At 42.7% G+C, this 14,326-nt stretch overlaps 1 protein-coding gene across 2 annotated transcripts in view; it reads right to left on the reverse strand.

The window, feature by feature from the left end:
• Cemip2 (cell migration inducing hyaluronidase 2) overlaps nucleotides 1-14,326 on the reverse strand; it is an 80,352-nt gene that overhangs the window by 31,767 nt on the left and 34,259 nt on the right. For both annotated transcript variants that reach the window (XM_059259726.1, XM_059259734.1), the window contains exons 8-13: nucleotides 13,219-13,428; nucleotides 12,750-12,955; nucleotides 12,545-12,614; nucleotides 9,466-9,594; nucleotides 6,183-6,271; nucleotides 918-1,049 (exon numbers count right to left, since the gene is read on the reverse strand). In XM_059259726.1, the coding sequence (XP_059115709.1) occupies nucleotides 918-1,049; nucleotides 6,183-6,271; nucleotides 9,466-9,594; nucleotides 12,545-12,614; nucleotides 12,750-12,955; nucleotides 13,219-13,428 (836 nt within the window). The remainder of the gene's footprint in view (nucleotides 1-917; nucleotides 1,050-6,182; nucleotides 6,272-9,465; nucleotides 9,595-12,544; nucleotides 12,615-12,749; nucleotides 12,956-13,218; nucleotides 13,429-14,326) is intronic.

A 14,326-nucleotide genomic window follows, 5' to 3' on the forward strand; every position in this document is an offset into this window, starting at 1 on the left:
GTTTTTAATCATTATTTTTCAGAAAGAATTATATTTCTTCTATTTGCTTTAAATTTTTTTCAGTCTCAGACCTAAGCTATCCCTACAGATTTAATAGTGTCAAGGTTGGGAGTGAAAACAGTCAGAGATGGTGGGGAAAAGCCAAGAAAACAATGGTCAGTGGGAGAAAGAAAATTGAAATTTTTCTTTCTAGACTGTTGAACAGTAAAACTGAATTCACTATGCACCAGGCCTCTCTTAAAATCATGCAAGTGGAGGGAAAAAAAAGGAGGTACCTCCTGCCTCCAGTAAGATACAAATCAGCAGGCGTATTAAGACAGACTTAGGAAACTTTGGTTTTGAGAGGCATGGCAAGAAGATCAGACAAACTTTAAAGAGTTTCCAAGAACAACAACAATAGAAATAAAATAAAATCAAAATTTAAAACCCCAGGTAGTTTCAAATTTTTATTTAGCTCTTCAACATAAATAGTGTTTGGCTATATAAAGCTAAATTCCGGGTTTCTGGTCGGCCCACTGAAGCTTTCTCATGTCACCAGACAAGTTCAGTTCCCACAAAATGTCATTCCTCCAGAATGACAAGATTCAAAACATCTGCAGTCTGTGAACTATATCATCATCCTCAGAGCTCATCCTGTCTGTTAATAAAAATAATATAATGATTTCGGAAACTACAGCTGTACCTTCATGCTACTCAGTTAAAAAAAAAAAAAATCCAACCAGCTGTGGTGGCACTCACTTCTAACAGTACTTGCAAGGAAAGTGGAGACAGAAAGATCAGGACTTCAAGGTCATTGTTACACAGTGAGTTCAAGGCCAGCCTGGGGTACCCAAGGCCCCATCTTCAAAAAATAAAAATAAAAAACTGAAAAATAACCAGCAGCGTCAGCAGACGTTATCTCTGTAGACAATACTCACGCTGAGTTCTGGACAATAATGTCGCCTCCTCTGACCCAGGCACCATTATCATTGTTTTTAAAAGCAATTAGCCTGTCAATGACAGCAGCAACACGTGGCTTTTCAGGGTCGGCATCCTGATGAGGCCGGAACCTGTGGGGTGAAAAAGTGAAGTGAGCAAAGGAAACAGAAACTATCTGTGTATATACATGCTACAGGTCAAGAAGCAGGATTTAAACTGAGCCAAAACAAACAAATCAAAAAAAAAAAAAAAACCAAAAAGTTAAAGTACAACTTAATCATTTATAGTTCAAATACATAAAACAATTACATTTATTTACATGTAAGTTTCCAGAAAAAGTGCTTTCACGTATTCTTCAAAGATTAATGTATAGAAGGCTTCTGTAAACACATGCACACGGAAAGTCATATGCAGACCAGGCACTCCTGTCTATCTTCACAAAATTTAAATTATGTGTTATTAACATGTGCTCACTGCAAAAACTAATCACATATTTCAACATAAACCTATATGAAATTATGTTATTAATTGTATGCTGTTCAGATGTTTTTAACTACACAGACAAATCTAAATTCAGCAGATGGCTTAGAAATGCCTAAACCTAAAAAAAAACAACTGAATTTTTTAATTACAAAGACTGCATTTCTCATTTCTTTCATTCAACAATATTTACAAGGACCTTTATGAAAACGTCAAAAACTGGTCACATTACTCAATTCCATATGCCTACCACTTTATAAAGATAGAAAAAAGAATAAAAAAAAAAAATTTTTTAATTGAGTTTCAAAAATCAATTCATTGCACTGAACAAATGTTTCAGTCACACAGGAAGGAGCCTTTGCATGCTGCTGCTACTATAACTGTGGGCCCATGGTAGGTGCCCGAAAATGGCAACAAGAGAAGCATCTTTGTGGGAAGAGAACCCAGCACAGGTGCCTCAGGCCTGTGAGCTCCACACTCCATACCAACCACTGTACTCTATACCAAACAAGTCACTGGGGAAGAAGAAATGATGTGGGAAAGAGGGAAACAGAAAGGCACACGTGTGTCCCTTCACTCAATAAGCAATGGGAGGTCAGCGAAAGCAGGAAACCAGGAAACCATGTGATCAGATCCCCACCTCACCCCACCCCCAGCTTCCCAATATATCACAGGATGACATTTGGTGAATGGATTGTAAGACCATACCGAGGCCCCTTACGTATTTCTGATAGATGCTGGTAGAGCAGACTGGAATGGAGCTTCAGGGATGAAGAGTATATCCAAATCTGGTGCCCTAACTAGCTCAGACCGAAGAGGTAAAAGGCCTTACATTGGGCCAATACAAACTTTTCTGGCATTGCACTTACTGTTGAAAAGCTTTACCTAAAGTTGTTACAGAAAGTCAAACAACTAAACGAGCTGGAAGGGAACTACGTAATGTTCTAAATGAAGACACACAGGTACCATAAAGCAACATGTGATCCTCTGCTACAGCTTCCTCATCTTTTCTGACTTCTCCACACTGTCCAATCACTGATCATTTGCACCAAGGCAGTGGCCCCGATTTCAGCACCTTCCTTTGGCATTTAGAAAACACTGGGGCTGGAGTGATGGCTTAGCGGTTAAGAGCACTAAGCCATCTCTCGAGTCCCTTGATTGTTAATACTGATGACAACTTGATGGAATTTACAATCATTATAGAAATACATCTCTAGCCATATCTGTGATGAATTTTCTAGATGGGTTAATTAAAATAGGATGATCCACCTTAAATGCCAGTGGTACCATTCCATGGGCTGGGGTCTTGGATAGATGAAAAAGGAACAGCACCTGCCTGCCAGCATTCCCCTCTCTCCCTGCTCAATGACTGTGGAGTCACGGTGACCAGCTGCCTCACACTCCTGCCACTATGCCTTCCTTCCACGCCATGACATCCCTCCTTAAAATGTGAGCAAATATAAACCCTTCTCCCCTTAAGGTGCTTCCTGTAAAATATATGGTTACAATAACAAAAGTAACTAAGACAACACTCCCCCTCCCGATTTAAATGTACTAATTAGTTATAATGCACTAATTGGTTATAATGTCTCACCCCATCCCTTTTAAAAAGTTCTTTATGAAATCCCCCAATTTCAAATGAAGTTCTCTTAAGAGTTCCCATCTTTGAATTCCCATCATTTCACATCTTGCAGACACGGAGAAAGACTCATCTGATAATTAGTGAGTCAGCTTCTTCTCTGGAACAGACTGAATATGTCTGCTGGATCCTACGATCATGGTGTTCAAGTCACAGCCTGATTTATTACTCATTTGTGTTGTCTGAACACATGTGGGCACAGTCTACACATCAGTTTACACAAAACTAAACACACACACACACAGCTGCCAAGTATCTTACCATTCTTCTACAATTAGTTCTTTCCAGTTACAACTTCCTAACGGAGGGGAGTCCTTACCAATGTGTATGCATTTGAAACCTCGTAGAACTCATGGAGTGCAGAGAAACGTGCTGTGGATGATTGATTGATAAATAAAACACTGATTGGCCAGTAGCCAGGCAGGAAGTATAGGCGGGACTAACAGAGAAGAATGGAGAGAACAGGAAGGCAGAGAGAGACACTGCCAGCCGCTGCCATGACAAGGAAGATGTAAGGTACTGGTAAACCATGAGCCACGTGGCAAAGTATAGATTAATAGAAATGGGTTAATTTAAGATAGAAGATGTAGATAACAAGAAGCCTGCCATGGACATACAGTTTGTAAGCAATATAAGTCTCTGTGTGTTTACTTGTTTGGGTCTGAGCCGCTGCAAGACTGGCGGGTTAGAGAGATTTGTCCTGACTGTGGCCAGGCAGGACCAGAAAAACTCTAACTACAGAACGACTACCATTTTCATAGTTAGGCACATGTCCATCTAGCAAAGACCTTCTGAAGCCATAATGGGTAGTGTAGTTACACGTCAACAGCTTCTTAAATATATCTACTCCTCCGTTCATGTACATACGTATAAACAAACATACAAAGTATATAATGTACTTCTGCACACATGCTCACAAGTGAGGGAACAAACACATGTGGAGGCCAGATGTTCCTGTCTGCTGGCTTCCTCATTCACTCTTCACATTATTTTTTGAGACAGGGCCTCTCAGTGGACCTGGTACTTGATGATTCCGCTAGACTGCCTGTTCAGCAATTCTCCGGGCTCCTCTTACCTCTGCCTCCCACCACGCCTGGCTTTTATGTGGGTGCTGGAGATTGAATTGACGTCTCATACTTGTGAAGGAGGCACTGAGCCAGCTGAGCCCTCTGCCTGCAGCCCCGTATCAATTCTTTCAAGGCAGGAAAAGGAGCCAATTGTTTAACACTGTTTCTGGCAGCACCAACTTGACAAAGCATACCTCACTAAAACTATCAATTATAGAAGACTTTCAAAAAGCAGGTGTGGCCAGGTTTGGTGGCTCCTGTCTATAATCTCAACACTTGGGATGCAGAGGCAGGCAGTTCCCTGTGAGTTCCAGACAGAATTCCATAATGAGACTGTCTCATACACACACAGAAAAAAAAAAAAAAAAAAGCAGGGGCAACTTTCCACAGCAACTCTGTTATTATTTTGGCTCTGCCAATATACTGATTGGTTTTTATTGTCAACTTGATATAAAGTACAGTTACCTTGGAAGAAGTACCCCCAATTGAGGAATTTCCTAGATCCGACCCGACTGGCCTGTTGGGCTGTCTGTAGGGTATTTTCCTGATTGCTAAATGAAGGAGGGCCCAGCCCACTGGGGGTGGCACTATTCCTAGGCAGGTGGCCCTGGGCCTGTAAGAGGCTGTATAAAAGAGCAAGTTGAGAGAGGCAGGAAACAGCAGCTTTCCTCCAGGTCTCTGCTTCAAGTACCTGCCTTGAGTTCCTCCCACGGCTTCCCTCAGCGTGGCCTGTAACCCGTAAGCGAAAATAAACCCTCTCCTCCCCAAGTTGCTTTTCGTCATGGTGGTTTTTTATTTTTGTTTTTGGTTTTTCAAGACAGGGTTTCTCTGGCTGTCCTGGAACTTGCTCTGTAGCCCAGGCTGGCCTCGAACTCACAGAGATCCACCTGCCTCTGCCTCCCGAGTGCTGGGATTAAAGGCGTGCGCCACCACCGCCCAGCCACGGTGTTTTTTATCACTGCAACAGAAAGCAAACTGGACAGCCAGTACTTGTGGTTCATAATTTTATTCTCATCTATTTGCTCCCCTTTCTTAAGCTTTTCTCTTTTTTTCCTATTTTGGGTTGATCATCCAACAAGGTACACCTTGTGTTTTATTTATATAGTGATCATCTTGGGCCTCCTTAAATGTTCCCTGGTTACTGCTCTCGAAGGTTTCATGCTTAACTTGACCTTGAGCAATCCCGATAGGTGATTCACCAAGTGGACTTTCCCATTTTCTCCTGACCTCACATCTTAGTCATGTATGGCGAAAACCCTGCCTTGCACATTAAGTCAGATTCACCAGCCTCCAGTGTGGTTCCTGCTTTCTTCTCTTAACAACTGAGCCCGCCATCATTCTTCCAAGTGTCTAGCAAAAAGCCTTTGCAAGCTATCACCCATTCAACCTCATAATCTGGTCAATAAACTTGAAGTATAAAAAAAAAAAAAAAAAAAGTACGTTCATGGTTTCTACTGAATATGGCTTCAAGTTGCCACATTATCCAGAGCACTTTATTTCTACCCGAGACGTTTTGTTTACTTTGGCAGGCACACAGCACACGAGAGAGCCTGCTGCAAAATTGACCCACATCCCAAACACATTATGTGGTTACACGGGAGAGCAACACAGCCTGCCAGGAAGTGAACCTGAGGCTACCAGCAAAACCAGAGGCAGCTCGATCAGCACATCTGGGATCATTCCCTTGAAATAAATCCAATGCAATGTTCCATCTGACCACTAACCATGAATTCAGATACTTAGGTTTGGGGGACTGACTTGTTTTTCAGTGACTCAGACTTATTCCCAAATTGGAAACCTTTGTTACCTCTCTTCTGTTTCCATTTCTTCCTGTAACTCCCTCTAACACAAATTTCCATTTTGAAAAAGAAAAAAGGCATCAACTTCCTTGGCATTTTGTTACGATAAAAAGTACCTGTGCTTAGGACTGAGACAACAGAGAGATTTCCCCAAACTCTTATACAAGCTTTCAAAACTTCATCTACGTAGGCTGCCATCAGAAAGACCACCATGTACTTGAATCTGTAAGTGCTGCCCGGAGAGGATAAGTCTGGCTGTAAGTGAAAAGGCAGCCCTACCTTGCACTGTTATCCAAGCAGAGGTATTCCCTTGGGTCGGAGGCACTGGAGTTGGTTGTTTTGACACCTTTGTCAACAAATAAACCAGCCTGAAACAGACAACAGTGGGCTACAATGAATATCGATCTAAGGTACATCCACACGCACAACGAGGTGTGAAAAGATTTTTCAGCCTATCATTCACCTAAAACTGGGAATGGAGGTGGGGATCCCCAAAGCAAAGGTGTTGTGAAAAGCAACAGTCTTCCTAGATATTTTTAGCTTATTCATTCAACAGACACTTATGTATTGTACACTTAATGGTTTATATGTTAATTCGCAAGTAAAATATATTCCCTGCTGCTACTGATATAAAGACTATGTAGGGGGGGCATGCAATTAAACAAACAGCTGTGGTCCAATTCTATAAGCACGAGGACAGGGAAACAGAGACACTGGTGGCATAAAGGCACTGAGACGAAGCTTCCTGGGGCAGCGAGAGGACTCCAGATGTGTCTCCTACATGATGCTGAAATCCTCAAATGGGGAGGAACTGAATGAGCAGAATGGGCTGGGAGTGAGCATGAAGCAGCTAAAGGTCCCAGAGAAAAGTTCTCCCGTGAAGATTCTGTACCAAAAATGCCTAGAGAGATGAGATGGCATGGAATATTAGAAAACATGTCCTAGACAGGACAGACAGCACGAACAAGGGAGGAGACAAAAGAGATTCGCACACGTCAGGGCATGCACACTTAACACCCGCAGACTCGATTCTCTTACAACTAACGAGAGAAGTATGTTTGTTATGGCATATGACACCAAGAATTAGAGATAGTTTTCGTATCACAAACGTAATTTATAAAGGGTATGCTGGAGATGTAAGACCATGGGGATCTGAGCAAAGCATCAAAGCAATTCTACAAACAAGAAAAAAGTGCTCCCTCTGAAGATGGGCCAAAGGGGGCAGAGGGGAAGAGACCACACAGGAGCCGGGAGACACTGTCAGTCATTCAGGAGGAAAATGAAATGACCCTGGTTTGTGGTGAGCTGAGAGTGATGCCATGGCCTAACTGATGAAATATCTGGGGCCAAGAAGAGCAGCTTAGTTGTTTTTTTATTATTAGGTCAAACATGGAATTAACTAGTTGTTTGATTCACTGAAATAGAAATAGAGAAATGGGGCAAGCATAAAAGGAAGGACTTCCAATTTGAATGTGTTTCTAATGTGTCCATAAAGCACTGAAGTGTAACCCCGTGAGCGTCACATAAACATGGCTGACGTGGACCCAAGCAAAGGTTCAGGACACTTCAACAAGCAAAGCCACAGGGGATGGTCAGAGTGTGCACATTCGTGACAAGTGATCCCAACATGGCAGGTATCTTTTTAGGACTCCGAAGATTCAATTTCCTTTAGTTATAAAATATTCTGCATAATCATTCCCAAGTTCAACAAATTAAAACCTAATTAAATGCTCAGATTTAATACTCTTATAATTAATAAGTGCATCTCATCATGTCATATGACACTAAGAATTAGAGAGTTTTCATATCACAAATGTAACTTTAAAAATTAAAGATTTTTGGTTGTGAGCCTAGCCTTTAACGGCTGAGCTATCCCTTTGCCGGGCAGTGTTGGTGCATGCCCTTAATCCCAGCACTCGGGAGGCAGAGCCAGGCGGATCTCTGTGAGTTCGAGGCCAGCCTGGGCTACCAAGTGAGTCCCAAGAAAGACGCAAAGCTACACAGAGAAACCCTGTCTTGAAAAACAAACAAAAAAAAAAACAAAAAAACAAAAAAAAACAAAAAAAAAAAATTAAAGATTTTTTTTCCTTCAAATATTAGCCTTAGTCAGTTGCCCATGTCACAGCAATCACGGCTTCTTCTCACTTCTTCTCACAGCAATCTCACTTCTTCAAGTGACCCAAAGCTTCTCCTAACACTTAGATTTGGGTGTTGGACCGTTGTATGTGCACATGTGTGTGTGTGGGGGGGTGAACCTGTGTGCACATGTATGTGTAGTGGGTGGTTGTTTGCGCCATACCCTGAAGCACTGCCCCTAGTCAGGCAGCAGGTAGCTGCCTCTGGGGCGTGGCCACCAGGGGGACCCTTAAGACCTGGGATGCACATATGTGCTCTCTCTACCTTATAGATTTTGGATGCTGAGACAGACCAGGGCAGAGCTTGCCAGAGAACAGCTTGGACCTTGCCTCACCCTTCCAGGATCCTGCTACAATCCCTTATTTCTGTCTTGTGAGTTAACCCCCAAATAAATTCCTTTGATCATTAAGCTGATTCGGTGGATTGATAGCAATTTAATCGAATTATGTATGGAGGTCAGCTGTCCTGTCTATCACTCCTCACCTTATTCTTTTGAGACAGGATCTACTGCTGAACCAGGCTAGTAGCCGGCAAGCCCCAGGCGGCCTCTTGTCTCTGCTTGCGACAGCTCTGGGGTTACAGAGTCACACAGCCACAACCGGCCCTTTGCACAGGTGCTTGGATCCTAACTCAGGTCCGCATGCTTGCACAACAAGCATCTTACCTACTAAACCATCTCTAACCCCATCACTGAGATATGTTTTCAAGGATCCTCTGATGGTCATACATGGAAAGGTTCATTGAACTCTGATACGACTCATATCACAGCAAAAGATCTGATGATTACATACACAATAAAAAAGATTAAAGTGACTTGTGAGCAGGAAATGAATCACGGATATTCATGACGATGGAAGGGAGGGGTGAACGACAAATACCACAGAAACCGGACTTTCTGAATGACCTTTAGGTGACTTCAATTAAGCGTAGTGTTCTTACATGGTATTTCACCATTTCAATACTTGGTAGCAGTAAATGGCCAAAAGGCACTCAACGAGCACTATGGAGAGAAGCAGGGAAGCAAAGCAGGGGTCCCAAGCTCCAGACATGTATCCTCTAACATGTACGATCCCAGAAACCCGACACTGAAGACAGGAAGGTGAGAAAGAGGGCAGGCAGGCGGGCGGGCAGGTGGGCAGCAAAGGACAAGACAGAGGAGGACTGATCAGTGAATCTATGACAGATTTACACAGATCGTATGTGCAAATGTGTGCTGTCTTGGGAGGATGTGACTAGACTAGCCCTTCCCAGATGTTGGCCCTAGGTTAGGAATCCCAGGCCCCAGAACCCTGAGCCAAGTGAGCATCTGCTCATCATAAATTCCTCCATCTGTACTACTCTGTCACAGGAAGCAGGAAGAGGAAGTCCCGATTGCAGCAGTGGATCTACCCTGTGCATCCCACGACTTCAAAAGCCAGAGGCCTACCTTAAAATTTGAATGAACCCTGTTGTTATAAAATATTCCTAGTGGAGTGAGTTCCGGTTTCTCCAGGAGCTGCATCCCACTGGATTCCCCAGTGGGTTCCTTGTGGAATAGATACCATATTCCAGCATCCTACAAACGAAAGGGCAAGGTCATTAAAAACACTATCTCTAAATTTTTTCAAATGTATAAAATAACAGGTTTTGTTATGACATTTTCATACGCACGGATCACTATGCCTCACTCATGTTCATCCCATCCACCTCTGGCCCACCCCCAAGTTCCCCCTCCTCTCTGCTTAGATATTATATACACAGACACACATGTACATATGTACAATCCAGATTCTTTCTATGAAGAAAATGATGTGGTATTTCTCTTTCCTCCTTGCTTCCCTTCCTTGTCCCCATCCCCCCATCCCATAATAGACTTCCTCCTGACCCTTGCAGTCCTGGTTTCATGTCATCTACACACATATTTGTATTATATCTGGATTCTGAATATACAACATTGTCCTTTCATGCATGTAAAGCCTCAGTTTTTATGAAGCCACCACGTGAAACAGCCTCATAAAATACTCCGTAACAAATGCTTTCCATTGTTTTAAGAATTGAGTGCAAAAAGTTGCCCACATTATATAGCATCCCCCAAGCAGTTATATCTGCTTATTTTTCAAAGCAAATACAGTTTTGCTTGCAGGATTGGACAAAAGACGTGGTTGGCAAGGACCCAAATCCAGCTTTCCCATCATTCCATGTCTACAGTGTTATGCAGATGGAGAACTCTGCTTGCCTTCTGGATGCCCGGGACAGCAGAGCCTTTGAGCAATGTGGTTTTTCATGTTTACCTCCAAACCTGATCAATAGATGAGTCATGCCTATTAAATAACTGTCTGCTGGCAGACAGAGCTCACTGGCTTCTTTCAAACAACTCCAATGCCCTTCCTGTTCTCGGGCAAGTTTGTGCCAACATGGGGGAGAAAACGCCACATGTATGAATCAGGGTGCTGTCTCTCAGTGTGGACCCTGTCTGTTTTACTGAAGGACTACTGGCCCTAACAGCAGAACAGTTTAAAAGTTTCTGACATAGAGTGAGACATGAAAACAGAAATAAAAGTTCTTATTAACTCCATTCCCATTTTTTAATTTTGTAAATGAATTAATAATTAGCTCAAAGTGAAGGATAAATTCACGCTCTGGAACATTGATAAAACAGCTTTTTTCTTAAACATACAGCATAAAAAGATACTGGTTCAAATTCAGCAGTGTTTATTTAGTGCCCACTAAGTGCTTATGTATAGTAAGACTACTGTCAAGTAATTAACAATCTAATGAGGGGAGAGGGGTAGGGGGAGAGAATTAAAATATGACATATGTAGTATCCTGTTGTTACTAAAATCCTTTAGGGACACAGAGGATACACAAAGTGTAGAAAGTATACATACCTACACACCCAATGACTATAATGTCAACATTTTTCCATGATGGAAGTTTACAAATGGGTCTTAGTAAAACAAACTATTATGAAAAAACCATTGGTCACCTCAACATTTTGGATGCAATTCAGACAGTAGAAGAAAATATAACAGGGCTGGAGAAAAGGCTTGAGACTACACCACTGCAAGTGGAGGGCAAAGCCAGCCCTCCCAAGACGCCATGGGTTTGGGGGATGAGGGGTACAGGCACACAGCAGCTGTTCACTGTTAGGCACTGTCATGTCTAAACAGGTAATGACAGCTTTGGGAAAGGCAGTGGTAAGATGTAATGAAATGGTTTCGTCTACTCTGGGAGCAGAAGGCCCTGACAAATGCTATCTTTACTGAAGCAATTTTTCTAGAGAAGATAAAAAATTCAAGAGTGACCAGAAGAACATGCATGCTTGCTCAAGATCGGGAGGGTGTCTCACAGCTTTGCCCCAGGCTCTTTATCAGCTATTCACAACTGCTCTCCTCTGTGGTCCTAGCTGCTGGCAAAGCTAAGAGGAAGCAGCACTCTGGCTGCTGACTTAAAGCAGGCCAGGCTTGTCTCTCTGTCCTAACTCCAATAAGAAATGCTAAGCACAAACCCACACAAGTTCCTCAGATACTTGATGGAGAATGAATGAATTGAAATATGAAATCATCAGATGTCCAGTGTCTGCCCAGTCAAAAGACAATCTTCAAATGTCAGAGCCTTTCAAGTTCTATTTCATGTTTTAAGGACATCACAGGTGCAGATTCAGCGGTTACACAGTGATACCTGCATCCTGGTTTGCTCAAGGAAACACTCTCTTCAGTTCCCCTCTTACATGTGTCTCAGAAATGATGTTCCACATTTCTGTCCTTGCCAACATGTTGAACAACTGTGATGTGTACATATGGATATTTACATATTACTGAATGTTCACAGACCTACACGGTAATTTTCAGCCCAGTTACAGTTTTGATAGTTTCGTTAAAAATTCATTCATATAAATCAGTAGTTTTGAACTACACTCAACTATAAGGATAACTTACTTCATGTTTATCCATGGGACAATTTCTACCATTTAAAAATAATGTTTTTTTTCTCTCCTAGAAATTGTTCTCCTGTGTGTATATGTGCTTATATGTCTGTCTTAAACAAATCATAGCTGCTTTATCAAGATATCCCTAAATGTAACTAACCCCTGCACTTCCAAAAAGATGTGTATGTTGGCCAGAATGACACAGTATTCTACACACTGACCCATTCCCATAAAGACATGGAAAGGCTTTTCCTTTTCATGAGCACTAGCGTTGGAAGTGATATGTTGCTTGTTCACCAAAGATGTATGTATACACAAGAAGCCAGAAAGATGACATATGACACACTACCAATCCATCCTGGAGATGGCATTTCCCTAGAGGCCAGCTTACTTCTGTCCTTTCATTTGTCGTCTGTCTATAGACAGAAGTTCCCAACTGCCAAGGATTTAGAGAAATAGCAGAACCACCCCAGTTAGCTCGCTCTCACTCAGACAAGCAGCACCAGGAAACAGTATCGGGCTTTCACCACAAACATCACACCCATCTAAGAGCCAGAACAGCCACAAGCATGAAGATACCCAAAAGAGTGTGATTTACCTGGGAGCCTGCAGCTGCGTTATTGATCAGATGGTTGTTGGGGTGAGCAATCCAGAAAGTTGAAACAGCCCTGCAAGGCATTGTTGAAGGTGACTGAAGAACTCTTCACAAAAAAACCCTGTCCACTAAAATCTCTCCAACAACAGCTTCCCCAAAAGTCAAAGGCCTTGACCACCACACAACTCCCTGTCCACTAATTACTCACATACAGTCTGTGGTAGGTACAGGAATGTAGTTTCCAAACACTCCATCACGCATGATGGTGCACATGGAGCTGTTCCTGTCCGTGGGGAGGAGAGTTCCCGGCTTGGTAAGAAGCCCCAGGTTATGGAACAAAATATTTCTCTGTTCAACACCATCCTCCAAAAAGAAGCAATGACCTAATGTGTCAAATCCAATGGTGTCTTTGATCTGCAGAGAAGTAGGTGCATAATGTCATTGGACACAGACTGCTTGGGAATTCTGTGAAAAGTGATCATATAAGACAATTTAGGCGACTAACAAAAAGACAAGGCTTCTACAGACAGAAAGACAGAATCTCCAGTAAGAGCAGGTTGAAGCACGGCATGTGGTCAAACTATTTACTTGTGTAAAATGGAGGAATCCTGAGAATCAAGGAGAGCTAACATGTCAATAACAACGATTGCGTGTCAGCACAATGGGAGGCTACTTACCAGCAAGCCGTTGGTCCCGTGCACAGTGATGCACCTTGAAAAACTATGATGAATCGACAGGCCATCCACAGACGCTGGCTGTCTGTACCCTCCTTTCGAATCTACGTCTCCGCACAGGTGAAAATGTACAGGGTAACGTCCCAGGTGCTGCTGGCCCATGTGTTTTAATTCCACATAAGAAAGGTGGACTGAAGTAAAATTCTTCTCTATCTACAAGGCAAAGTATTTCAAATCAAGTGGAATCTTTTTCAGGAAGGAAAGAAGCAATAAGTAGGCATATATATTACTGAAACGGAAGATGTCTACAGAGGAAACATCTTACATTTTGGGGGTTGGGAGGATGGATCTGTTGGCAGAAGGTCTGCTATGCAAACGCAAGGGCTTGAATCCAATCTCCAGCCCCATGTAAAGAGCTAAGAACCGGAGGTAACTGTGATCCCAGTACTGGGGAGGCAGACACGGGCAGATTCCTGGGGCTTGCTGGTCAGCCACTCTAGCCTAATTGCTGAGTCCTGGGTCCCAATGAGACCTTGTCTCAAAATCAAGGTGGACAACTGAGGGACAACCCTTAAGGATGACTTCTGACCTCTACATACATGTAACACACACACACACACACACACACACACACACACACACACACACCCCTGCACCCCCACACAAACACACATACACCAATACAATAAAATAAGTATATTTCTTTTCCTTTTGTGTTTTACCAGAGCCTCCCTTAATAACTCAGCACTTTAGTAGCTAGGGGTATAGCTCAGTAGTAGTAATTAATTGCCTTGTGTGAGGCCCCCCAGTTTAATACCCAGTACTGTGAAAGGGAAAACAATAGTCAATGCTTTTTTATGCAGGTACATGTTTCAAAGAGCCATGGGACTAACTTCTAATCAGAAAGAAGGAAAAATGAAACAAGGAAAATCACAAACTGCTTTCTGGGGCTAGGGGTGGGACAAGGTAGGATAGAGTTTTTGGGTGGAGCTGGGTTTCATTCCTCAGACAAGGCCTAGCTATGTAGTCCTGGCTGGCCTGGCCCTCAATATGTAGCTCAGGCTGGCCTTATCATCATCCTTACAGAAATTCTTCTACCTCAGCCTAGCAA

Source organism: Peromyscus eremicus, chromosome 1 (genome assembly GCF_949786415.1).
Source record: "Peromyscus eremicus chromosome 1, PerEre_H2_v1, whole genome shotgun sequence".
NCBI classification, from domain to species: Eukaryota; Metazoa; Chordata; class Mammalia; order Rodentia; family Cricetidae; genus Peromyscus; species Peromyscus eremicus.